The sequence below is a fragment of the Balaenoptera musculus genome, chromosome 12 (genome assembly GCF_009873245.2).
Source record: "Balaenoptera musculus isolate JJ_BM4_2016_0621 chromosome 12, mBalMus1.pri.v3, whole genome shotgun sequence".
Lineage (NCBI taxonomy): Eukaryota > Metazoa > Chordata > Mammalia > Artiodactyla > Balaenopteridae > Balaenoptera > Balaenoptera musculus.
Genome location: NC_045796.1, coordinates 8,632,221 through 8,657,783, shown reverse-complemented (window position 1 = coordinate 8,657,783; position 25,563 = coordinate 8,632,221). Strand labels below are relative to the sequence as shown.

The window sequence follows — 25,563 nt, the reverse complement described above, 5'->3', positions numbered from 1 at the left end:
GGGGGTGGCGGGCTGTGTGCGCGTACATGCTTTCGTGTAGAGATCAATCTTAAGAAGGTATCTTTTGATGGCACACAGTGCCCCTTTTCTGGAAGTGCCCAATTGCAAAGCCATCACATCGTTTCAGATTATGAAGTTGAGACCTCAAGGCTGCCGGCCACCACCAAGCCCTCCACCACTGCCGCCACTCCTGCCGTCATCCCCCCAGAAGGCTCCATCAGTTCCTACCCTGAAGAAGAGTTCGATCTGGCTGGAAAGAAACGATTTGTTGGTAAATAGAACTTCCTGAATCAGAGAGCCATGGGTTTTAACTTTCGTTCTTTGAAGAAGAGCACAACTAATCCCTTGGATTGGCCAAGGCAGCGCATTTGCAGCGGTAGCTTATTTTCCCAGAGTGAATTTTCCATTTGGGCTGATTCAGCAAGTCATTCCTGTTTAGATGCACGTGAACTTGCTTTCTGCAGAAGTCAGGAGTGGGGGGTGCGTGCAGGAGAACGTTTGGTATCCGACAGAATAGAGTTTAGAGAGGCTGCCTTGTGTAGACGGAGAGGAAGGAACACTTTCGATAATCACCAGTCCAGGGAATATGAGTATTCTTATTGTAGTCAACTTTTCTGAGATGAGACTTCCCCTAGGCCTTGCCTGCACTTCATTAACTTCTTCCTAAAAGATGAGCAGTCTACTGAATTGAGCTACTTAGAGTGTCAAAGAGCTGAAGCTGTTTTCCTTCAGCTTTTTTTTTTTTAATTAATTTATTTATTGTTGGCTGCGTTGGGTCTTCGTGGCAGTGCGCGGGCTTTCTCTAGTTGTGGTGCACGGGCTTCTCATTGCAGTGGCTTCTCTTGTTGCGGAGCATGGGCTTTAAGCACGCGGGCTTCAGTAGTTGTGGCTCATGGGCTCAGTAGTTGCGGCTCACGGGCTCAGTAGCTGTGGCTCACGGGCCCTAGGTGCGCGGACTCAGTAGTTGTGGTTCGCGGGCTCTAGAGCGCAGGCACAGTAGTTGTGGTGCACGGGCTTAGTTGCTCCGCGGCATGTGGGATCTTCCCGGACTAGGGCTCGAACCCGTGTCCCCTGCATACACAGGCGGATTCTTAACCAGTGGCCACCAGGGAAGCCCATTCCTTCAGTTTTTTCTTCCACTCTTTTTTACATTCTTTTCCCATATAGGTCATTACAGAGTACTGAATAGAGTTCCCTGTGCTATTCAGCAGGTTCTTATTATCTTTTCTACATATAGTACTGTGTATGTCAATCCCAATCTCCCAATTTATCCCTCCCTCTTCTTTCCCCCCACTAACTGCAGTTTTGTTTTCTACATCTGTGACTCAACTTCTGTTTTGTAAATAGGTTTGTTTACCCTTCAGTTTATTTCCTATAGTTTTTTTTTTTTTAAATGGAACTGTCATTTTCAGGTTATCTTTTTTTTTTTTTAACTTTTTATTTATTTATTTATTTATTTATTTATTTATTTATGGCTGTGTTGGGTCTTTTTTTCTGTGCGAGGGCTTTCTCTAGTTGTGGCAAGTGCGGGCCACTCTTCATCGTGGTGCGTGGGCCTCTCACTACCGCGGCCTCTGTTGTTGCAGAGCACAGGCTCCAGACGCGCAGGCTCAGTAGTTGTGGCTCACGGGCCTAGTTGCTGCGCGGCATGTGGGATCTTCCCAGACCAGGGCTCGAACCCGTGTCCCCTGCATTGGCAGGCAGATTCTCAACCACTGCGCCACCAGGGAAGCCCCCAATTTCCTATAATTTTTGTTAGCCTCAAGGACTTGCGATCTAGAAATTGATTTTATTCTTTTTTCTCAATTATTAAAACGATTTCAGGAGGATATTCTGTTTCACTAAACTGTGTTTCATTCCCTTTGGGAGTCTTCTTTTCCCATGCCCTTAATGAACTTCACTAACAAGACAGATTAACATATTAATAAGTGGAAAAAAAATAAGTTATTACTGAGTGGAGACAGGCAACAGCTTAAACTAATATCACACTTTTCTGTTTCCAAAACAAATGTTCTGCCATCAGCAGAGAACTCTTGCCAGCCAAGATGTAGTACTGAGTGTCTGAACCACACGTACTTGAAGAACAAGAATCTTTGTGTGTGTGTGTGTGTGTGTGTGTGTGTGTGTGTGTGTTATCTGTTTAAAGTACTTTATTTTTTTATTTTTTTGAATTGTAAGAATCTTAATTAGAAGGAGGAGTCCTGAGGCAAATGGTAATGCTGGCCCGTGGCATGCCGCAGCCTGGCTGTATCCACCGAATGTGCTGACTTTTCTCTCTGTAGACCCGTGACAGAAATAGAAATGCTTTCAGTGCTATGATTAACTGCTCCAAAGAACTCTTCAAAGACTGAAAGGCTTACTATTGTCTGGCTATTTTCATATGCCTATAACTCTATAAAGCATAGTAGACGACTCCCCCAAACTTCCTGATGAGATCATGAACAAGCTCGAAAGGCCTAATTTTATACACAGTATTGGAATGTAGAGGATCTAAAAATTGCTTTCAGTCCTCACAGCCACTGAGAATGAGAACCTGTACGAAAAGATGCAAAGGAACGTTTCGAAAGTTCTAGAAATTGTTACTTGGGAGCACTTGGGGGTCTTGAATATATAGAGCTCAAATCCAGTTCCTTGGGTTTTCTAACTTCTAGAGCATATGTAATAAGAAGAGCTGTGGACTAGAGAGAGAAGCTTCTGTTTGCCCCCTGCTCTGGGGGCCTCTGTCAGCATCCGCAGGCTCAGCTGGAGTGTGGGTTATCTTGTCCTGCCTTAATTCTGGGGCCCGTGTATCTACTGAGATCACGTGTGTAGAGAGAGCTTGAGCCTATCCATAAAGGTGAGGTAGCTATTAGCGTCCTGAGCGGTAATGTTGTAGAAGGGTATTCAGGCCTGGCCTGTGCGGACATTCCAGGTAGTTATGTGAGTTCCTGAAGTCCCAGGGAAGGCCACCCAGAACTGAGGCTGAGGCTGTGTATCTTGATCAGTGTATGGTTTTTTCTGGTCCCAAGACAGTCTAGGGAATGAACTGAGTTGAGAGAACTCTTAAGTTGGGCTGATTCACACCCTTCTAAGTTTTTGGGCATAGGAATGGCAGAATGCTGCAGGCTTATGTTACATTGAATTGTAGTTCAGAGATGTTTCAAAACCACCGAGGTCATAATCATTGATGTTGATGGGGCAATAAGCTCTTTTGGCACCATCATGTTAAAAGATATAAATATATAGATCCATACAAGAGAGCTAGGGATGTGCGTCTGAGTTTGGCATCAGGGCTGATGACCCTGGATGCTTAGCAGGAAGAGACTGAATCGGGGGGTCTACTCCGTGGAGCAGACGTCACGTTTCTGCCTCCAGAGAAAGCCTTCAGCAATCCGATTGGGTATCTTTGTTCTTTTCCAGCTCCTTACGTGACGTACCTAAATAAAGACCCGTCTGCCCCATGCTCTCTGACTGATGCTCTGGATCACTTCCAAGTGGACAGCCTGGATGAAATCATTCCAAACGACCTGAAGAAGAGTGCCCTGCCTCCTCAGCGTGCCCCCCGCAACATCACCGTGGTCGCCGTGGAAGGCTGCCACTCGTTTGTCATTGTGGACTGGGACAAATCCGCCCCGGGAGATATGATAACAGGTGTGTCCAAGGCAGATGCTCAGAGTTCCTCTCAACCAGGACAGGAATACAGACAATAAGGGATGGATGGATGATGGATGAGTGGATGGATGGATGGATGGAGGGATACGTGAATGGGTGGATTGGATAAATGAATGATGGATGGATGCAAGGATGGATGGATAGGTTAAATGGATGGACAGATGCATGAATTGGATGATGAATTGGATGGATGAACGCAGATGTCTTCCTTTAAAAGGATGAAATAGAGGCAGTACGGGAAGCCTTGTGGGGTAGTATGAAGAGCACTAGATGGAAGTCAGAAGTCCTGAATCCTAGTCCCAAATTGGTTTTTCTGACTTTGAGCGACCTACCTCATCTCTCTGGACCTTGCTTTTCCTCCTACCTACTTCATCTCTCTGGACCTTGTTTTCCTCCTATGCAAAATGTCGTTACAGCTCTTATACTCTATAATCGTGCAAATAGCCAGGGAGTCCACAGAGCCACATGTAAGATGAGATCCCACAGCATGGGTGATTAAAGAGCTCCTATTGTGCGCTACCCGGAGTCACAGTCAACCCTGGGGTCGTGACTCAGCCTCTTCCCTTTTTTCCATGTCTGCTGGGTGCTTCCAAACCAGTCTCTGTGTCCCTGAATTCCTTAGATGGGACCCAGATGTGATGGAAAAGTGCCCAGGGATCTTGAGCCTCCTAGGTCTTGGCCTGTGAGATGTTCATGAGTTCATTTGATTCTGCCAAGGATATATTTGAGGATAAATTTGTTGAGATAAGTTCTTACAGTAAAGAATTAATGTTTTTTTGAATAGACCCTTCTTTTGCAAATGATTCTTTTTGGGTCAGTTAGTTATGTAAGAGGAAGGAACATATGTGTGTGTGTGTGACTCGGGACTGGAGATGGTGCTGTAAGTCAGAGTTTGACATATTATCTGTCACTATTATGCTAGTGTGGTTCATCGAATTCAAAATTTTTAGTGCTTTTGCTTTATGTCCCCAATATTATCTCTTAAAATAAGAAAATATCCAAGCACATCCAAAGAGCAACTTTTCTAATGGAGTTTGCACAGCAGCCCCAAAACCAGGATAAGGAACACAGGAAAGAGTGCCTGGGTATTGTGCCAGGTAAGGTGGAAGGGCCAGGGGAGAGAGAGGGTACAGATCAAGGGGGCGGAGTCTTGGTGTAACTGTAAGTGCTGGTCCCCCCCAGCCTGTGAGCTGCATAGGCTGCAGAGGCCAGCTTCTGTGAAGTCCAGCATGTTCCTAATGGAAAACGAATAAGTCAATGGAAGGAGGAAAGCTTGCAGCCAGAACAGCCAGAAAATCCTTTTATTAACTGAATATGATTTTATGAATGGCAATTTTAAAAAGCAAGCAAGTAAGCATACAGAAAAAAAAAATAATGGAAAATCTTAAGCTATTTAGCTTTTGATCTCTTGCATAACAGATGTTACTTAGAATAAATATACCACTGTGCCCTGAGCCACGGGGCTTCTGAAAAACAGAAGGATGGATACAGGATGAGAGCGCCAGCCACCTTAGACATGCCTCAAGGGCTGGAGCGTGAGGAGCCTTCAGAGAACTCCCGGTAAATGTCATTGGACTTAACTCCAAAGCAGTTCCTGTATCCTCCCATAGAGGGTGTGCTTCTGAAACACATGCTCTTGTTAACTTCACATCCCAAGCCTTCCAGAGCTCCCTGGAGACTTTGAGGTCATCTCATCAACACATACTCTACACCTAACCCTAAACCAAACCTCGGTGCCCTAATCACGAGTGCTCATGCCACGAGCATAGATAATATGGCTGAGGTATTTATAGGGATTCGGGCACTCCCAGTAGAAGGTTGTGCGGATACTGCAAAGCTGTTTACTGTGGAATAGTTCAGCGTACGACAGCCCTGCAATATGCAGGGCTGTTTAGACCCCAGAGGCTAAAAGAGAATATCGTGGGAGCTCTTCATCAGCAAATGAATCAAGCACCAGCTCTTTTAGCTGTAGAACAGCGAGGCAAAGTGGATACACAGATACCTCCTAGACCCAAACAGAACATCACACTTCTGGACCCACTGCAGGACATTTGGGTCCTGGTAGCTCCGTGAGATATTGAGCGCTCTGCTGGTTTCCACCAGCTCTACTTTCTTTCACAAGCGGTTGAGTCAACATGTAACCAGGTGGTATCCAAACGATACGAAACTCCTGCAGAGTGAATAGGCCTGCAACCCGTCGCTTTCCCTGATCAGTCCCAGTGAATGAGGCAGTTACTCCGTCAGGAGTGACTCCGTAGGAAATCACCCACATGATGGCCTCTGAGATTTTCCAGGACAGGTTTTGACAAGAACAGAGAAAGCAGGAGTTACACGTGCTCAGAAAGCACATTATAAAAATTCAGACCCAAGGATAAGCAGAGAAACCTGCGTAGCACGTGGGACGAAGCACAAGGTTCTGATGGAGTTGATTTCAAGGCGGGTGAGCCGGGCAGGCCCGTCAAAACAGGGCTCCTCGGGCACATGTGCGAGGATGTGCCCTTGTTATATGCAGCATGTGTGGCTTGATGTAGCTGTCCTCAGAGGAGGCGGGAACCCTAGGGAGAAAGTAGCAGCCCTTCCCAGGCCCCCGTGAAATACTTGTTGAAAAAAGAGAAGAATGCATTCCTCCGGAAAGCAGCGTGGAAGGGCTTCAGAGCCCAGTGCCTCTGCTGCTTTCTGCTCCCTGTGTGCCTGGTAATTAGCCATGTGACTCTCATCCGCTCTTTCCATCCACAGAATAGGTCTTACTGGAGGCAGTCAGAGAGAACGGGTCGCTAGATAAAGTTGTCTGCCTCTTAGATGCGTTTGATGCTGTTGATCTTTTCCTCCTTGCCCTGCGATCCAATTCTCTCAACCCGAGTCTCCCTCACAGGCTCACCCTCTTTGACCAAACATTCAAGATCGGACTTGCCGAAGCCTTGGTCCTAAGTTCTCTTTTCCTCTTACTCTGTGTTCTCTCGCTCCAGGATTTTACACACGCACGCGGTTTTACTTCATCTGGGAGAGGAGTCACTGGTTTATAGCTCAAGGCCCAGCCCGCCTCTCCTCTGAGCCTCAAACAGTAGAATCATGTCCACTTGACATCGTCACCGGGATGTCTCCAAAGCATCTCAGAGTCAGCGAATCCAGAAGCAAACTCATGATCCTTCTGAGCCCCAGACCTGCTCATCTGGGTTTTCTATCGCAGAGAAGCCCTCACTTTTCCACCCATTTTGCAAGCTTGAAGCTTTGGAGTCATCTTAAAATCTCCTTTTATTTCCCCTCCATATTCAGTTGATCACTAAATCCTGTCAGCTTCACCTTTCAGATTTCGCTTGCACACATCCGTTTCTCTCCATTAACTACCACGGTACCTGAGTTGTCACCACCACTCACCTGGATATTGTGACAGCTGTCCAGCTAGACCACCCCACCCACGCCCCACACCCTGTCGGTTCTCCATTTGGCACCAGAGAGATGCGCTGAAGACAGTCTTGTTGTGGCACTCCTTCAGTGTGTTCCCTTTCTTCTAGAATGAAAAGCAAAAGCCTTCGTGACCAAAGGGCCCTGCATATTTTTTCCATTTTGTGCTTCCTCAGCTTCATTTCATGTCGCCCCCGCTCCCACCCTGCCACTCTGAGGCTCCGCCTTCTCCTGGTTCCTCCCTCTTCAGCATCTTTGCCCAGGAGTTCCCTCTACCTGGAATCCACCCCACCTCCTACCATGCATCTTAGCTGCTTCCCATCCTTCAGTCGTCAGCCCCATTTCGGGGCCCTGGGGAAGCTCTGCCCACCCCCCCGTCCCCCAGCACATGGACTGCTCCTTCTTAGTTCTCATCACAGCTGTATAATCCTGTTTGTCTGCCTGCCTACTGCCCCTGGAGTTTTAGATAAAGCGAGTCACCATTTGACCTCCAGCACTTAGTATAGTGTCTGACACATAGAAGGCACACAACAAATATTTGTTGAATGAATTAACGAACGTGAACTTGGACCAGATTTTTACCCCCTCTCTAAGACTCAGTCTCCTCATGTGTCAGAATGAGGGCAGGGAAACCTATGTACTAGGACCAGGAGAATTCATCAAAGTAAAACTTAATCCGAAGGATTCGGCATAATGTTTGGCACGTAGAAAGTACTTGACAACGATTTCCTTCCAACGTAAGTAAAGAATGTGTGAAGCTGTGACGTGAGCTTCACTTGGCCTAATGAGGCAGCCTTGAAGGCTGGGCAGGTGCCAGGGCTGAGGGCCCACCTGCTGAGGCCCATTAACAGCAGATAAGGCAGAGAAAAGAGCTGCCTGACTGTTGTCACTAGACATGAGGTCAAGGGCAGGCAGAGATATTCAACAACTAGAAACCAAAGGAGAGCCGATAGCAGTAGGTGAGGAGATCACCCACTGTGAGTCTGGGGTCTTTCAGCCACAGACACGGCATTCACCATCACGGTTTCTTCGTTTCACGTGAAGGACAGTTGTGTATATCTCTACCGGGAACTTCTTAAACGCTTGTGTGGAGGTCACTGCTCTTTTCTTCTGCTGCGTGTTCACAGATGTTATTAGTTCTAAGGAGATGAGGAAGGCCAGGGAATGTGGGAGACGAGGACAAGGAAGAGAAGTAGGGAACCAGCTAGTCATCGGGAAGCGTCTTTAATTTTGTTATCTGCGTCTGGTCTCACCAGTGGGTACCAGCGTTCTACCCCATCCTGACCCAACAGACTCCCCTTCTTGACTTCTCCCACAGAGCTGCCTCCACGCCACTGTTTCCTCCCCATCATCCTCCCCTGGGTTATGCCTCCGGTGTGATGCGGTTCCTTGATGCTCATTGGGTTCTGCCTCCTTTCCACTTGTAGGTTACTTAGTTTACAGTGCATCCTATGAAGACTTCATCAGGAACAAGTGGTCCACCCAAGCTTCATCAGTAACTCACCTGCCCATTGAGAACCTGAAGCCAAACACAAGGTATGATGTGTCAGTCATTTACAAACGGAAAATGAGACCTGCGTGCCTGGTCATGGATATCCTTAGGTTGAAAAGGAAAGGATTAATCAAAAATGTTTTTATGATTTCTTTTGAATTCTCTAGTTAGTTCTCATAGACTATCAATGAATGCTTACCATATGTCATGTATTTTTCTTAGGAGAAAGCACTATGGGCACCGTAATTGTTAGATTATTGTATTTCTATTTTGTTCCCTATTTTCTGGAGACTAAAACTACCCGCCACTGGGGAAGGAAAGGTTGCTCTGTGTGTTGAAAGGGGATCGATCTGTTTGCACTCACCCCATGGTGGCTTAGGCAGCACAAGCTTTGTACGTGACATTGATGGAGCAGCAATTACTCAAGACTCTATACTGTACAAGTTCAGATCATTCAAGAAAGATGTATTTTACACATTAATAACGGTTACAAGAAGCATGTAACCTAGTCGGGGCAGTGGCTCGCTAGCCAGAGGGCCATCTGAGAGTGAGCCCCCAGTGTGAAATATGCAGAACTTGTTTCGAGGGTACAAACAGCATGAGTATGTATTTCCTCTTTTATACTATCTGGTTTTGCTGGTAACAACCATCAGGAAAGAAAACAATGGTCGAGCTGTGGTGTGCTTGTAAACTGGCTCTCTGGGAAAAAAAAAACCAAAAACAGTAACAACTGGTTAATGGTATTTGCCAATTTCTCCCACCATGGCCAATTTTGAGCTACCCTGGGTCTGCGGAATTCTTGATATTTAACGATCGGCTCTCTGAAGCCTGTAGAATGGCTCTAGCACACCGTGTCACGTCAGGCCACTGTATTTCCATAGCAAAGTGTTCTAAGTGAAGTGACTTGGACCCAGGTGTCCCATTTTTTATAGAGTCAGAGGAACACAGAGGAGATTGGAACAAAATACTCTCCTTAAACAGAAATGTGTTGAAAGGGATAGAAACTGGACAATATCCTCGGGCACCGAGAGGCTTCTGCACTAGCGGAGAACTTTCCTCAGGGCCTGTTAATGTCCTGGGCTCCCTTGGACTGAGCTTTCATAAACTGTTATAAATTTTGAGATTCAGCAAATAAAAAACAGGAAACTGAGAGAGCACTTTTCTTAGCTCTTCCCTGGTAGTAACGAAAAGTTGATTCATTACAAAAAGAATAAAACTAAAGAAAACAAAGTCAACATCCCATTTTTTTATTGTGGGCAGAGTGAACGTTTTTACAGCACAGCCTCAGTATCAGCTGAAAGAGGCCTTAGGGATGTTTGGCCTCATGGCTCCTTGCCAATCCCAGTCTCCTGCACCCTCCACAGTCCAGCATTCCTGTGGCAACTTTTGGTACCAAACTGATGATGAGGTTTGCATAATATCAGGGCACGGTCATGTAGGATGGTTTATTCATTCTTTCAGTAGGTATGACTGAGTGTCCACGATCCACCGGTAAGCGCTTACTGGGTGTCTGCTCAGGGCCAGGCACCGGGCTTCACACAGGAGAGAGCAGTGGGCGTGGGGAGGGCGTGGGGCAGGGGTACACAGTACACCGCGGCCCCTCATGGCTCACACAGCCTGGTGGAGACAGATGGTTTATAGACGCATAAGTATGAACTTTCCCCGGCCAGTGTCGTGAGGGAGAAGTACACTGCGCTCTGAGGGTATAATAGGGGGCTTTTTGCCTGAGCTTGGGGGTTAGCGTGTAGTCAGGTGAGCTTCCATGGCGAGTAAGATAAGCAGCACTTCACCTGGAGAAGGTGGGTGAGCGGGTCAAGTTGCTCCAGGCAGGAAGGGTGTTGGGAAGCCGGTGTGTTTAAGGAAGAAAAGGAGGCTGATGTGGTGGGGGGACGGGGGAATGGGGAGGAGAGGAGGCTGGAGGCTGGACCAGCCGGCCCCAGAGGGCCCTAGTGTCCCCTGAGGCTCGAGTCCTGCGTCCACCCACACCAAGCGCCCTGATAGACAGGCTGAGAGCAGCAGCTGCCTCTGCCCCGTGGTTCGTTCGTTCTGCGGAGGGAGTGGGCTGGCCGGAACAGGGGGCGTGTGCTGCCTCCCACAGAGACTTCCTCCGAACCCCTCCAACAGCCGCTGAATTTTTACAGCTCGAGAAGCGTGCCACGATGTAAGGACGCTCATTTTTCCCCGCGTTACCCTAACGCAGGCATCTCCGATGGGCTCACTGGAGTATCCACGTGCTTATTCCACGAAGGCTGCGTCTCCCCATCCTCTGCACGTCCTCAGGGCGTCTCAGGACCCCCTTCAGAGTCCTTGTAAGAGACGCAGAAGTCGGTCCGGCCCAAGAGGAGACAGGATGTAAAAACTGGCTTTGGTTCTTTATAACTGAACCTTCTTTTTTGACAAGATTAAGTGGGCATTGTCCCCCTTATTCACCCAACTCAGCCCTGAATCGCTTTCTGGAATCTTCATATTTTAAGTCCATACCTAAAGCACAAAGATTTGTCACCATGGAGGCTATTCAAAAGAAGGTGCCAGAAGCTTGTATAAGAAGGCAAGGCATGGATTGCTTTTGTTACTTGGGTGAGACAGAGACTCTTCAGGGTATGAAATATACATGTTAGTCTGTAGAAAAAGTTTAATGTGGTTTTTGAAAACAGGAATTTTACTTCTTTCATAATCGCATGTTGTTCTTCAGCTCAGCATATTTAAACTTACTTTGACATATTAGGTGAGTTCAAGTGGAAATACATCTTTAGAACTGGGCCATGTGGGCTTTGTGGAGGGCTGGAATTATTGTGTAGACAGGAGGGTAGATTTGGAGAATACGTAGGTTTCAGTGATAAAACAAAATGGATACAAGCAAGAAATCGGAATAGTCTCTCTCAGCCAATTGGTCATCCCTCTGCCATCTCCTCAACTGCACAGGGTGTTTCCCTCTGTGGAGCTGGGGAGGGGGTAGCAGGTTGGCTCCAGGGATGGCTTGAGAAATAGTCAACAGAAAGGTCCCCTGTAGCCTCCGAATATCAGTGTCACTCTCTAGGTTTCGATTTCCTACTTTTTTAAGGAAAAAAAAAGTATCCGTAAAGTTTGACTGTTATCATTGATGTATGCCCAACCCACCGCTTGAACTGCCAGCAGAGTTTGCCTTAAATAACTCCACGACCGCCGAGTTAAAAGTACGCACAACTGAGAAAACACGAAATGCTGAGTGAATTGAGATTTGGGAATTCCTATGTTCTTAATTGTGCGTACCTTTTTTTTAAAAAAAATGAAATTTAAAAATGGATTCTGTCCTAAATGAGATGTGAGTATACTTTCTTGGAAAGCTTAAAAGAAGACTTGATTTTACCGAATGGGCTTTTCTTTGCCATCTGTTTAATCAAACCCAAAGTCAAATATCTCTGTGTAACTGTGAGACCAGAGGCTCCCTTGGGGTTCTCAGAAGCTCAAAAACTCAGGAGGCTTGGTGCCAGGGCAGAGGTGCCACGGACACATGCCTTTGCTCTCTAAATGTAAATAATTCTCCTTTTAAAAATTTAGGGTATCTTATTTAGTGCACGTGATCTGTGTGTCTGACAATCAAATACAGGATTTTGTAACATTGAAGTGTAGTTTCTGCTGGCTGGAAACCAAGACTCCTTCTGAACTCTCTGAAGTGGTGGAGAGCTTCCCCTCACAGGGATTTTCTTACCCGCCTTCTTTACCTGGAAGTATTGATAGTTAGGGGCTAAGAGAGCACAGATAATACCTGGAATCCCAGAGGGGAGGACAACACAGAGATTAGCAGTAGGTAGAGTGGGTCTTAACTGTGTTGGTTTCCGGTATTTTCTCATCACTACTTTTGGTCCTTATAGCTCATCAGAGTCCAAAGTAAGATGCTCTGGGACTCCCAATCTACCGGGCTTGTCATTCTCCCTCTAGATGAACAGGCTGATTCAGACAATGTGCTTTCTAGCACATTCTCTGTTCCAAGAAAAAGATTAATCCACAGCAAAGCCTCTCCAGGCCTTTTCCACTTCCCCTTCCCGGACTTGCTTCTCTTTCCTCGAGGCACAGAAGCTGGAAACTCAGTGACTTTAAGGCTCCAGAGCCAAGCATAGCACTTGTCCTGCACCCAGAACACTGTTGTCATGTTAGTTCCCCCGAGGAGACCAGCCTCTGGACAGCTTAGCCTTCTCCCTGCCAACAATGGGTTTGCATCATCACACTGTCAAACATCCTGCTTTTTCACACAAAGTCCAGTGATTAGAATTAGGTTAAAATTGGAATTCTGCTTAGTAAGTGTTTCACTGCTCCGGCTTCTCCCTCTGGGTCAGTAGAACTCAAGACGGGACAAGAGGAGACCATTCCATCCAAGGACGGGCCTGCGTGGGGCAGTTCAACCCTTGATGCTCTAAGTAACACACACAATCTAAGTGACCTGTTTGCCCAGTATGCCCCTCTGTTCCCATTAGTCACATGTATTGTTTTGAAAAGTTATTCGAAAATGAGAAAGTTTAGAAATAACACGAAGAAGTAGCAGTGGTGTATGCATTTGTAAAAAATAGGACTCAAACCCTGCCACAGAGTAGGTGCTGAATAGTTTGGGTGTTTGTCTCATTACACAAAAATTAAACAAGGTTCTCTTTCAAAAAATGTTTTCTTCCAATTTCAGGTATTATTTTAAAGTTCAGGCCAAAAATCCTCACGGCTATGGACCTATCAGCCCTTCGGTCTCATTTGTCACAGAATCAGGTATGGGTGACTTCATGTTCTCGTTTTTTTCCTTTTCTTAAAAACAAGTAATCTGAAATCATGTCTACAATAGAATAAAAACTGAAGAAGTTAAATCCTCTTTTCTTTAATCAGTTCATATTGGATGTCATTTTATAAGATAAACATGATTTTCTTTCTGCTAAGCTAAAAGTTGGATAATAAAGTTTAAAGTAATCTTCATTGGAACTGCCTGGGAAGTGAAAAGGTCAAATTCCAATGAAAAGGGGGGGAAAAATCTAGTTTTCAACTGTGTGGGAAAAGTTTGAATCTATCTGTAGAGATTTAGTTACAGAGATAAATTCCTTTTGTTTTTTTAATTGTGAACAGCTGAAGAGCATAAATGTCATGTGACCTGAGGGGCAGTTGCTTCTTTCAATTAGTCAAATCTCTAAGTTGCTTCCTGTACTAGGAGACAAAAATGTCTCTACTTAATATGGAGGGTCTAATTAAAATACTGTCCATCTTGCAAGCAATATCACTCAGAGGATGCCCCTACTTTGGGATGCTGGTGTGCAGAGCTCTCAAGCCCTTCAGGGAAATGTCCCCGTGGTCGTGGTCTGAGGCGGTACACACAGAGCTGGCCCATGGTGGCAGGTGCCGGGTTGGCAGTGTTTCTGTATAGGAAGCCAGGCTGGAGAGTTGGTACCCATGGTCCCAAGACAGGCGCTTACAGAAGCCCAGCTGGGTCGGCTCCACACTAACGTGGCTGTCGCTTCCATTTGGTTAGATTATTTCCTAAGAGCAGGAGAGTAAAACAAGCATTTACACTTACAGCTAATGGTATGTCACTTTATTTTATAGATAGCAGATGATGTCAGAGTGAACGGGCTGTACAAAGGGGCAGCACAAAGCAGATTTGGGGTGATGAAAATGTTCGGTGTGATTGTGGTGGAGTTCCATGAGTCTATACGTGTGTTAAAAATTCATAGGATGTGTACCCTAAAAGAGTAATTTTACTCTGTGATAATTAAAAAAAAAAAAAAAAAAAGGATGGCCCATGTTTACCTGGCCTGTATTTTATAAAAATGAACTTCTTCTAAAGCAGAATTCCTTACAATGCAGTTTCATATTAAGTGGCACTATTTGGGCTAAGATATAGACATGTTTTAAAACAGCTTCATCGAGGTAGAAATGGCCTACAGTAAACTGTTCGTCCTCAAAGTGTACAGCTGAGGAAGGTTTGAGGTATGTTTATACCCCTGGGGCCATCACTGCAGTCATGCTGGTGAACAGCTCCATCACCCCGACGGTTTCCTCCTGCTGCTGTACAATCCAGCCCTCCCTTCCCTCCCCGTGTGCCCATCCTCTCCCCTCTTCTCAGACAACCACTCATTGGCCTTCTGTCGCTATGGATTCATTTGCACTTTCTAGAATTTTGTATCAATGGAATCATACAGTGTGAGTTCTTTTGTCTGGCTTCTTTCACTTAGCATCCTTTGAGATCCATCCATGTTGTCATATTTATAAGTAGTTCATTCTTTTTTATTGCTTAGCAGTATTCCATTGTATGTGCCACAGTTTGTATCTATTCACCTGTTAATAGACATTGGATTGTTCCTACTTTTGGACTATTACAAATAAATCTGCCATGAGCATTCATGTACAAGTATTTTTCAGGACATATGCTTTAATTTCTCTTGGGTAAATACTCAAGAGTAGAATGGATGGATTGCATAGTAGGTGTGTGTTTTTACTTTTTTAAGAAACCACTGAACTGTTTTCCCAAGATGGACACATTTTAAAACAAAATGAGTATTGAATTATTTTGTAGTACCCAATGTCAAAATATTATCTTCAAGGACCCACACCTTCTATATAAATAACAAGACAATATAAATAGAAAAGAGTATTTCTTGAAAGGAAATGCCTAGAAAATAAAAACTAAGGGAATGTCTTGGCATCTGTCAAATGAATCTTACACTTTCTTTATCTATTCTAGCTTGGTTAGTTCTTTTAATTACAAAAAAAAAAACATTCCAACAGTTGCATGGCTGTGTGATGAAGTAGTGAAGTCAATTATTTATTTTTCATTCTACAGATAATCCTTTGCTTGTTGTGAGGCCACCAGGTAAGTTTCTCTTCTTGATAAACTTGACATTCTAGTAATCAAGTTGAATATTGAATATGAGATTGTTATGGTTACAGGTAGACACGCTGAACCGTTTTTGTATTTTCATAATTTTCTGACAACTTCTATGGTTTCTTTGCACCCATCATCCTAATCTAGGGAAAAGCATGTTCTGGAAATTTTTAAATAGGGCCATAGCAGCCAATATCTATAAAAACCATTATGGGTGGCCAGTATCTATGAAAATAGATAACTTTATTTCCATAACCCCTTTGAATATTTTAAATTGCTGAAAAGATAGCAAAATGCATTAAGTGTACGACAAAATTTTACTTTGTTTTTCAAATAAACCGAGAAAGACCTATTGCTTAAGTTCAAGACTGGTCTTATGAGTGACAAGAACAGGAGGTGCCTGTGCTGAGGGATTTTGGGGCTGGGGAGGTAGGGTGACATGCCCTGGCAAGGTCAAATTTGCCATTATAGCTTATGTTCCTTGGCTTAAATTAGGCTTTTTCTTACTCTGAGAATCCTTTATAGAAATGCAAATACGTTAACTGCATTCAGGTACAGGGAACTCCCCAGTTGTACTTCAGTACAAAGAAAGAAGAGAAAAGACAGACAGAGAGAGAGAGACCACTGGGAGGTGGGAAAACTGCTCAGAAAAGCCCTGAGAGAAGGGGAAGTCCCAGTGAATAAATCAAATTCTCTGGTATTTTGTGCAAGAATAAACACTGTGAAACGCCATGACTTAGAAGGTGTGCTGTGTGTTGTCTAGGTGGTGAGCCCATCTGGATCCCATTTGCTTTCAAACATGACCCTGGCTACACGGACTGCCACGGCCGACAGTATGTGAAGCGGACGTGGTACAGAAAGTTTGTGGGAGTCGTTCTTTGTAATTCACTGCGGTATAAGATCTACCTCAGTGATAACCTGAAAGGTAGGTCTTTAGGGACGGTGTGCTATGGGAAGGTGTGGAAAGCTTTTAGTTTATCAGATGCTATCTTGACATAGCAGGTGCATCAGAATGCATTTGAGGTATGGACGCATCACATCTCAGTCTGGCTCAAGTGCAAACCAGTTTTGCAGGCTCTATTCTGGAGTGACTAGTATTTACATTGGTACCCAGGAATATATGTATATATTTTAAATCTACTACTTTTTAGGAATGAAATCCAAAATTCTGTTAGAAACGTAAAGGCCATTTTTCTTTGTTGTTAATCCCATAACATGAACAACAAAGAAAAACGGCCTTTAAGTTTCTTTAAGGTATGAGTGTAAGCTGGAAGTATGGAGGAAAAGTACCCCCTACGATTTTTGCCATTGGAACAACTTTACAGAGAAACAATGTAGATGGTGAAACATACCTGAGCTGCACTATTTGTTCTGTGTCCAAAAGTTACATTGTTTTCATCATGGTAGGGGATTAAAACAAAGAATAACATAAGTATTTACTTTGAACTACTAACATTTCAAAATGCCATTTCTACCCAGCTGGTTTTAACTCACCCACCTACCGAAAATTGTTTTGTATTTCAAAATTTGCACGACTTTTAATTTTTCTAGTACATACATTTAAAAAGAAAGAAAACTTTCCCTCGGCTGGTTTATATTTTGTCATAGGTCAGTGATTTTGTTGTTTTGTTTCTTGCTAGTGCTCATCATTTCTAGATAATGTCAAAATCTCCCCAACCATCCCCCACTCTTGCAATTTCTCCGTGTATATGCCTCTCCCTACAACCAGTCTGTTTGTTTCTTGCTGCTCTTTTTTCCCCTCTTGGGCACTGCCCTTTTGCTCCTCTGCTTCAGAATTCCCGGGAGAGGTTACACAGCCATGTCTGGTATCCCAGGGTTGAGAGAAACAACTTTGCCCTACTGTGCAGCTCTGGTTCAGGACCAAGGACAGCGCCACATGCTACAGACACACACCCTACCTCTAGTTATGTACGAAAATAGTTTCTTCTATTTTTCTAGGTATTCATGCTTTTCATAATTATTTCATAATACATTCTCTGCCTATCAGAGTTTCCTCCTTCTTTTTAAAACAAAGAGTAGAAAGGTCTCCCATTTACAGGCTGAAAATGCCTATAATATTAGTAGTTTCCATTTAATGAACACTTGCTAAGTGTTTAGCATACATGATCTTGCTGAATCCTTGTAACACTTTGAGATCGGTGCCATTATCACCATCTTTCAAACATGGAAAGTATGACACACAGAGTTTAAGTAATGTGCCCACTTCAAAGCTTGTGCAAATTCCTAAACCAGCTGTGGCAGTTCTGGAGCAGTCACTGACTCATCGTATTCCTTTATGCAGATACATTCTACAGCATTGGGGACAGTTGGGGAAGAGGTGAAGACCATTGTCAATTTGTGGATTCTCACCTGGATGGAAGAACAGGACCTCAGTCCTACATAGAAGCCCTCCCTGCCATTCAAGGTAATGTGAACAAAGGCCCAATGTAATATACTGGGGGGTGGAGAGGAGGACTGATATAAGGAGAAAATTCACTATAGCTCCGCACTTGGTTTACCATTTGAAGATGGATATTAGCGGAATTTTGGAGCATAAAAATAAGGAAGAACCAAAATACTCCTACCACATGCTGGGTTTAGGGTGAGCCTTGGAGAGGTAGGGATACAAAGGAATATAAGACCTTACCCCTACTCTCAGGAAACATGGTCAGTAATTGGGAAGGGAGGATAAATATGTGAAAGGTAACTAAGAGCAAGCAACTTAAAGTACAAATAATGACAAGAGTTATGTCACGTGATTGTCCCATTGTCAGGTAATTGTGCAGATTATAGTTACTCTCTGAGTTCAAAGAGTGCGGGCTGCCACTTGAGGCTTCCAGGGAAGGTTTTCAGAAGAGGCAGAATCTGAGCTGAGTCATAAAAATACATGCCAAGATTAGAGGGCCTTCCAGGTGGAGAATGCCATGAACAAGAGTCCAGTGAAAGAAAAAATAAACAAATACAAACCAACCATGATATGCTTCAGGAGATCATGTATCAACTATTTCATGATGGCATTGCAAGGTGAAAATAAGTGTATTAATCTCAAAGTTAACAACTTGTAATACATTACTAACTACCCCAAGCCCCCAAATAAACAAATAAACAGAACAACTGAATGAAGTCCAGCACTTCTAGTGATCTGGCATTTTTTAAGATATAAGATGTTCTGATCTTTAACATTTTTTAGTTCGGAAAAAAATACCATAGGTGGTACCAAGATTACCCATTTTCAAAAAATTAAGATACATTAAAATACACAAAACAGTAAAACAAGTATATTAGGCAGGGTTCTCCAGAGAAACAGAACCAATGGGAGAAAGAGAGAGAGACAGAGACAGAGATGGAGAGAGGGAAAGAGAGAGAGAGAACAAGATTTATTTTAAGGAACTGGCTCTATGATTGTGGAGGCTGGCAAGTCCAAAATCTATGGGGTGGGCCAGCAAGCCTGCTAGAGACCCCGGGAAGAGCCAATGCTGCAGTTAGTCCGAAGGCAGGCTTCTGGCAGAAGACCCCTCTCTTCAGGGAAAGTCAGTCCTTTCCTACTAGGGCCTTCAACTAATTGGATGAGGCCCACCCACATTGTGGAGAGTAATCTGCTTTACTTAAAGTCTGCTGATTGAAATGTTAATCTCATCTAGAAAATCATTTCACAGAAACAGCTAGAATAATATTTGACCAAATAGCTGGATGCCATGTCCTAGCCAAGTTTACACAGAAAATAAACAATCACAATAAACATACATAATACACCACATCTCTTAATTGTTTCAGGATCTTGCAGTGCCCCAGGGTTAGTACTAAATGCATTATTTGTATTTCACTGTGTTTCTGTGACTGTTGTCATGGTTTTGGCTCTGAACAGAGGTGCTGGTTCATCAGAAACTCACTGGTGGAATGGCAGGTAACCTTTCATCTTACAAGAGGACACAGGGCCAAAGGGATGAGAGCAGTTGTTGAGTTGCCAACATTTTCTGAAGAGGTTGGAGTATCACTTCTTCTTGAAAGGAGAAGTGGTCAGAACTGCTACAAGATTCTTTCCTCTGAGAGATTTACTTGAAAGATCTGAAAGTCTACTGCAGATTCCAAGAAGTAAATCTTGGAGGCCTGAGGTTCTAGGCAAGTCAGGGTCCCCAGATTCTGTGGGAATCTTGGTTAAGGTTACTTGCCCAGCTCAGGGCCTGCCCCACTGGGAGTGCTGCATTGTGATTGACTAAAATGATCTTCCTATGTGGAGAGAGGGAGAGAAGGAGGACTAATGAGCACTCTTTCCTACCTGTGTCACACATGTGGCGACTGGATTAGCCCCACAAATCATCCTTGGGATAAACCTCAGAGGGTGGGTATTGTGACTCCACACAAAAATGGTCGTATTTATTTGGAAGTAACTTTTGTCACAGGGCCAACTTATCAGAAATCTTCTGTCTGAAAGGAGGTTGTAAGGGTGAGGATTCTTCCTGTTGGTTCAGGTGCTTTTGATGCTACGATACGGACACCAATTCCAAGTGTGGGTTCTTTTCCCACACCACCACGCAATTCTCCAACACCAGTGGGTGCTCTACAGTTCAACTCTATTCCGAAACCATTTACCCAGAGAGAGCATCAGATGCCATAGTTTCAGACCTCAGTCCTACAGGACTGCCCCTCTTCATCCACTTTAGATGCCAATCACAAGTCCACATTGTCACCTGTCCTTCTGATAAGGACAGGCTATAAATCAGAGGTTCCCATGACCCCCTCTTTGGATTTGATTAACTTGCTAGAGGGGCTCACAAAACTCAGAGAGACACTTCACTTACTAAATTACGGTTTATTATAAAAGGAGGTAACTTGGGAAGAGCCAGGTGGAGGAGATGCATAGGGCAAGGTATGGGGGAGGGCAGGAAGCTTCCATGCCCCTTCCAAGCACCACTCTGCCTGAATCCCCATGTGCTCGCCAACCTGCGAGCTCCCCAAACCTGTCCTTTGGGGGTTTTCTGGAGGCTTCATGACATAGGCACACTTGATGAGGTCACTGACCATTAGTGATTGAACTCAATCTCCGGCCCCTCTCTCCTCCCTGGAGGTTGTGGGTAGGGCTGAAGGTTCCCACCCTACAATCACACGGTTGGTTCCTCTGGCGACCAGCCCTCATCCTTAGGTGCTTTTGGAAAGTCACGTCATTAGCATAAACTCCGGTGTGGTTGAACAGGGTTTACTATGAATATAATAATATTCCACACACCTCTATAGCTCTTGTCACTCAGGAAATTCCAAGGGCTTCAGGAGCTCTGTGCCAACAATGGAGATGAAGACCAAATATACGTTTTCTATTATAAATCACAATATTACTCATTATTCTTTCCCTCTCTTTCCTTTTACCTTCCAGGCTACTATCGCCAGTACCGCCAGGAGCCGGTCAGCTTTGGCAACATAGGTTTTGGAAGCCCCTACTACTACGTGGGCTGGTACGAGTGTGGGGTTTCCATCCCAGGGAAGTGGTAACCCCAGGACGGTCGTGCTGGAAGCCCGCCCTGCCCGGCCCCCTCGACTGACTTGCACTAGGGCCCGTGAGCAGGAGAAGAGGTGGTGTCCCAGGCCTCACTGTCCCCAGTGTCAGCAAGGCCACACGGTGGACACCGGACACTTCAGGCATCTTTGATCTGGAGCTCAGTCCTACTTCTTGGCCTGGACCACACACAGGATTCAATGTTGCTGTTGACTTTGCTTCTCCACATGTTTTGCTTATAATAGCTCATCCCAGACACGGCAGAAATGCGCAGCTACCGGGACGCCTGGTGTGATTTTCATACTTTTCAGGCACAAAGTTCAGACGCTTTGGTATCTCCAGGGACCAGCATAAACACGCCGTGCTTGCTTTGCGGAACACCACCCACATTCTTTGTTCTCACTGGACTCCTCCAAAAGTAGCTAAATTTAAGCTTTGGATCCCTTTCTATGCAGTAGAACTGAATTACTAAAAATGCCACCAAAGGAAATGTAGCCTACTTAAGATTTATTCTATGGACTTACCCACCACTAGACCAATTGTATCAAATCTTATTTGTAAATTCTCAATTTTGATATATATATATATATATATGTATATATGCATATACATATCCACACTTGTCTGCAAAGACATTGATTAAAATTGCTAAATTTGTACTTGTTCACTAGATAAATGTGTGTGGGACTTTTTGGAGCAGAGGTGCTGTTTATTAACATCTTTTTAGAAGGTTGCAAAGAATATGTACTCTGTATAACACGGCAGGAATGGAAAGGTATGTCTTCTTTCTGTGAATGCTGCCGAGCTGTGGAAATGATTGGGATGCAGCGATGCAAGCTGTGAGCCAGTGGCAAACTGAGTGATTTCCACCTTCCATCCTCACGTGAGAAATGGGCTGGTGGTCTCTGTGAGGACATATCCAGTAAGTTTCCAGATTAAGATTTTAGGTCCCAGATGATTTTAAAATCCAGTTTAAAAAAAATTCTTTCGCCTCTCCTGCCTAGCTCAGTATCTACTCCTTGAAACAGAAGCATCTTACCCCTCTCAACTGCAGCATGAGAGGGTTTATTTAATGACACTTTAATTCTTCTTAAAACGTGGTGTCCTTTCCACGTGAGTGGCACCTCCACGTCCTCAGGCAGCTCTGGAGAACGAAGGGTTTGTCTTCTCTCCTAAGTTTCAGGGTAGAAGAACCAGTAGTGGGAACGAGCCAGAGGCAGACACACTTCTGGGGCCCGGGGGCTGTACCACTACGTAAATGATGTAATGGCAGAAAGCATTCCGCCTACTGGAATCAGTTATTTTCGGTGCCAGCAGCGTGTTGAGGTGAAGCCTGATGTGTCCGCTAAGTCTGAAGATAAAACAGGAAACAAGTCACTGCGGGATTTTTGTGATGGGGCAGCGGGAGCTGACATCTTCCCCAGTGGCCACAATTCCCTCTTCTATGGTAAACAACAGTGAAGAAAATGCAGGCGTTCTGACAGTCTGGGAAAATACTAGGATAGGACTCTTCTGGGTTTCTGGGGCTCTTGTACATAAAAGGGGAATTGTTTAAAAGGGTGTCTAAAAAACACCTATTTTCCACACTAACATTCAAACATGCTTCACAATAACAAGCAAGGATAAGATCTTTAAATATAAGTGAATTTTCCTAATAAACCCATCTTTGTTCTGGGGCCTCCCGCGGAAGAGATGGGGGATCAGGTCCAACACAGAGACACAGGCGCCTCTCCTCCGTGATTCACACTTTCACACATTAAACGTCGTGTTCCCTGTCGGCCTCACCCTGAAAGGTTTTACACTCATTTCATACACAAAAGGACACGTTTCCCTCAGAAGGATTTCCTTACTTCACAGAAATACAAAGATATCACTGGTGTTCATTCAGGCAATGTTTTTTGAGCCCCATCTGGAACCTTAGACTGTATTTGATTCTGGAAAGCTGAACTTTTATTACAAAGAGATGTTTGCAGTTCTTTATAGAAATTACTGCAAATCCCAGATGATAGCGCAACCAAAACAAAAACACTGAATTTATGCAAAGGTGATCGTCTTCTCAATATTCTCTCCAAATTAGGTTATGCAATAGTTCAAATGAGTCCACAGCGGTCACATCAAGTTTCTAGTGCTGTGTGGTCCTGGAGGACACGTTTTAGGGACTCCATTGGCAGCGGGGTGCCAAGAAGGGGGCATTCAAGATAGTAGAGGGTCTGGCAACCATTCCATGTCAAGTTAGAGGAGTTTAATTACCAAATGAGCCTTGTTGGAAAATACTGAGATGTTCATCGCTGAAAACCCTTAAATATAGCTGGAAATGTCTAAACTTGCAACTTGAGGCCCTCAGCCTGTTTTTAGTTGGCCTGTGAGCTCAGAATGGTTTTTCTATACATTTAAAGGGTTGTAAACAAAACAAACAGTCCAAGCAAAAACACCAATATTGTGCAATGGAGACCATACATGGTTCCAAGGCCTAAAATATTTACCCTATAAGACAAAGTCTCTATAGCTGTAGATTAGCGTTTTCCTGAGGTTTAAAGAAGGTTTTTAGCGAAGTCCAGATTTTAAAACTAGCACATGCTACTTAATAGATGTTTGTTGGCTCTTCTCTGACTTGAGTTATATTTATTATCTAACTAGCAAATCTGAACTCTGCATTGAGCAGTTGATCCGGGTCCCCCAGTTTCCTGTTGGTCAAGCCCTCTGTGCTGTGGTCTCAGGAAGTATTATGGTCTCTAGGGGACTTCATGCATATTTAATATAACCATTTGGTTAAAACATAATTTCCAGCTTTTACAAGATGAGTCTTGACTTATTTATTTTTCCCTTTTTGACCTATTCAAGCCATGTATCTTAGTCAGTTCAGGAGGGTGGGGAATTTGAGAATGTGGTGATGAATGGGGTTAAAACGCGTTTGCCTCTCTGTACAGAACACAGATCTCAGTCACTATGCGTAATTATAACCCCACTGGTGGTCCAATGGTTAGGACTCTGCACTTCCACTGCTGGGGACACAGGTTCGATCCCTAGTCGGGGAACTACTAGATCCCGCATGCTGTGCAGCACAGCCAAAACAAAACAAACAAAAAAATAAAGATGAGGAAACTGAAGAAAAGGACTGTTCAAGGATACACAGCATCAAATTGCGTGGATCAGGCCAGAATGAGCCTTGTGATTCAGAGTGGTTCCTTTCAGTATATATAGTTATCTTAAAGTCAGGTAGAAAAGTAAAACTCAAACAGTGCAAAAATCCTTCCTTAATGAAAAGCACAAATGTATTTCTTACAAAATTCTAAAACAACAACAACAATAAAACAATTCCACCAATAGAATCAGCCCACGCTTCTGCAACAGAATACAGGTTGTAGATGCCTTAAAATCATCTCCTTAAGATGTAACTATTTTGCAATTGGAGACAAGAAGTGAATTTAAAAATATCTTCCCAATCACCCCATGTCCCCATTCTCAGATTAGGCTGAGTCAGGAAAATTGTATGAAAACACAAAGTGTACTTGTCATGAATGGCGATCGAGTTTAAATATTAACTGTAAGATTATCAATGTACACATTTGAAAAATCATGATGAGAGCTAAGCACATAAGGATTTATGATAAAGGGAAATAAAATCAACACAGAAATGGAGGCTGATAAATTTAACACACACACAAAAATTCTTGGTCCAAATTGGGAAAGCAGTTCTCTCTCAAGCAGAGATTGTTTGTTGGCCAAGAACAGAAATGCCCTCAAGTGTTAAGGAAAGGGTTTAAGTGAGGTTGGACCACGTGGTCTCAGGACAGGGAATAACTTGCGGGAGGTGCTGCCAGGTCGTGGAGGTGAGCGAGCAGTTGTTCTTGCCTCCCTGTCCATGAACAAACGTGCGCCCCTCCAGCCTGCCAAGCCGTCTGAGTCCCTTTCAGCTCCCTGTGGTTTTCTGCAACGGTTTGTCAGACCACGCCCATGATCTTCACGCTCCACCCCGCATCGCCACTCACCTCCATCCGCTTCCCCTCCCACTTCGGGAGACCCCACCTCACTTCACCAGGCAGATGGCAGATCTCCACGCACCTGCAGTGCGTCCATCCTGCCATCCTCACAAAGAGCTGCCCCCTCCGGCCCAGGACCAGACTCCGATCTGTAACTGCAGTGTCTCCCTTTTGAAAGATCCTTCCCCAACATTCAGACGTGCTCTAGTGCTTCTCATCTTAAAAATTTTTTAATTCGAATTAAAAAAATTTTTCAACACCCGTGGTCCCCTTCAGCTACTCCCTTCACACTGTGCTGGCTTTGAGCTCAGTTCCTGAATTAATCACCCCCATTCCATCCCCTCGCCCCCCACTCCCCTGTATTTCTTAACACGGCCACACCCTGGCCTCTCGTAGCTCAGCTCTCCCAGGTCTCTCCTGGTGGCTACATCCAGTGGACACTGGTCAGGCTATTTCTGTTGTGATCTCTCGGCGGCACTTGACAGCGTGTCCTTCTTGAGCCATCTCCTACCTGGACCTTCCCTCCCAGCTCCAAAGGCATCCAAGCCTTCTTGGTCCTTGTTTAAGGGGCTTTGGTGTTTCAGGGTGACTCTGGCGACTTTCTCCCCTGGCTTTTCTTTCAAAAGCCTAAACATATAAATAGATTATTTGAGGTGGGGGAGGAGGAAGGTGGGTATTACGGGGTCTTTGTGGAGTTGGGGGGAAGACGGGTAAGAGC

General features: G+C 44.5%; 1 protein-coding gene across 1 annotated transcript in view; it reads left to right on the top strand.

The window, feature by feature from the left end:
• FNDC1 (fibronectin type III domain containing 1) overlaps positions 1 to 21,509 on the top strand; it is a 98,205-nt gene extending 76,696 nt beyond the window's left edge. The window contains exons 15-22 of the mRNA XM_036872111.1: positions 128 to 271; positions 3,400 to 3,630; positions 8,481 to 8,589; positions 13,197 to 13,276; positions 15,336 to 15,365; positions 16,141 to 16,302; positions 17,680 to 17,802; positions 20,746 to 21,509. Of these exons, the coding sequence (XP_036728006.1) occupies positions 128 to 271; positions 3,400 to 3,630; positions 8,481 to 8,589; positions 13,197 to 13,276; positions 15,336 to 15,365; positions 16,141 to 16,302; positions 17,680 to 17,802; positions 20,746 to 20,861 (995 nt within the window). The 3' untranslated portion in view covers positions 20,862 to 21,509. The remainder of the gene's footprint in view (positions 1 to 127; positions 272 to 3,399; positions 3,631 to 8,480; positions 8,590 to 13,196; positions 13,277 to 15,335; positions 15,366 to 16,140; positions 16,303 to 17,679; positions 17,803 to 20,745) is intronic.
• Positions 21,510 to 25,563: the final 4,054 nt, after the last annotated feature.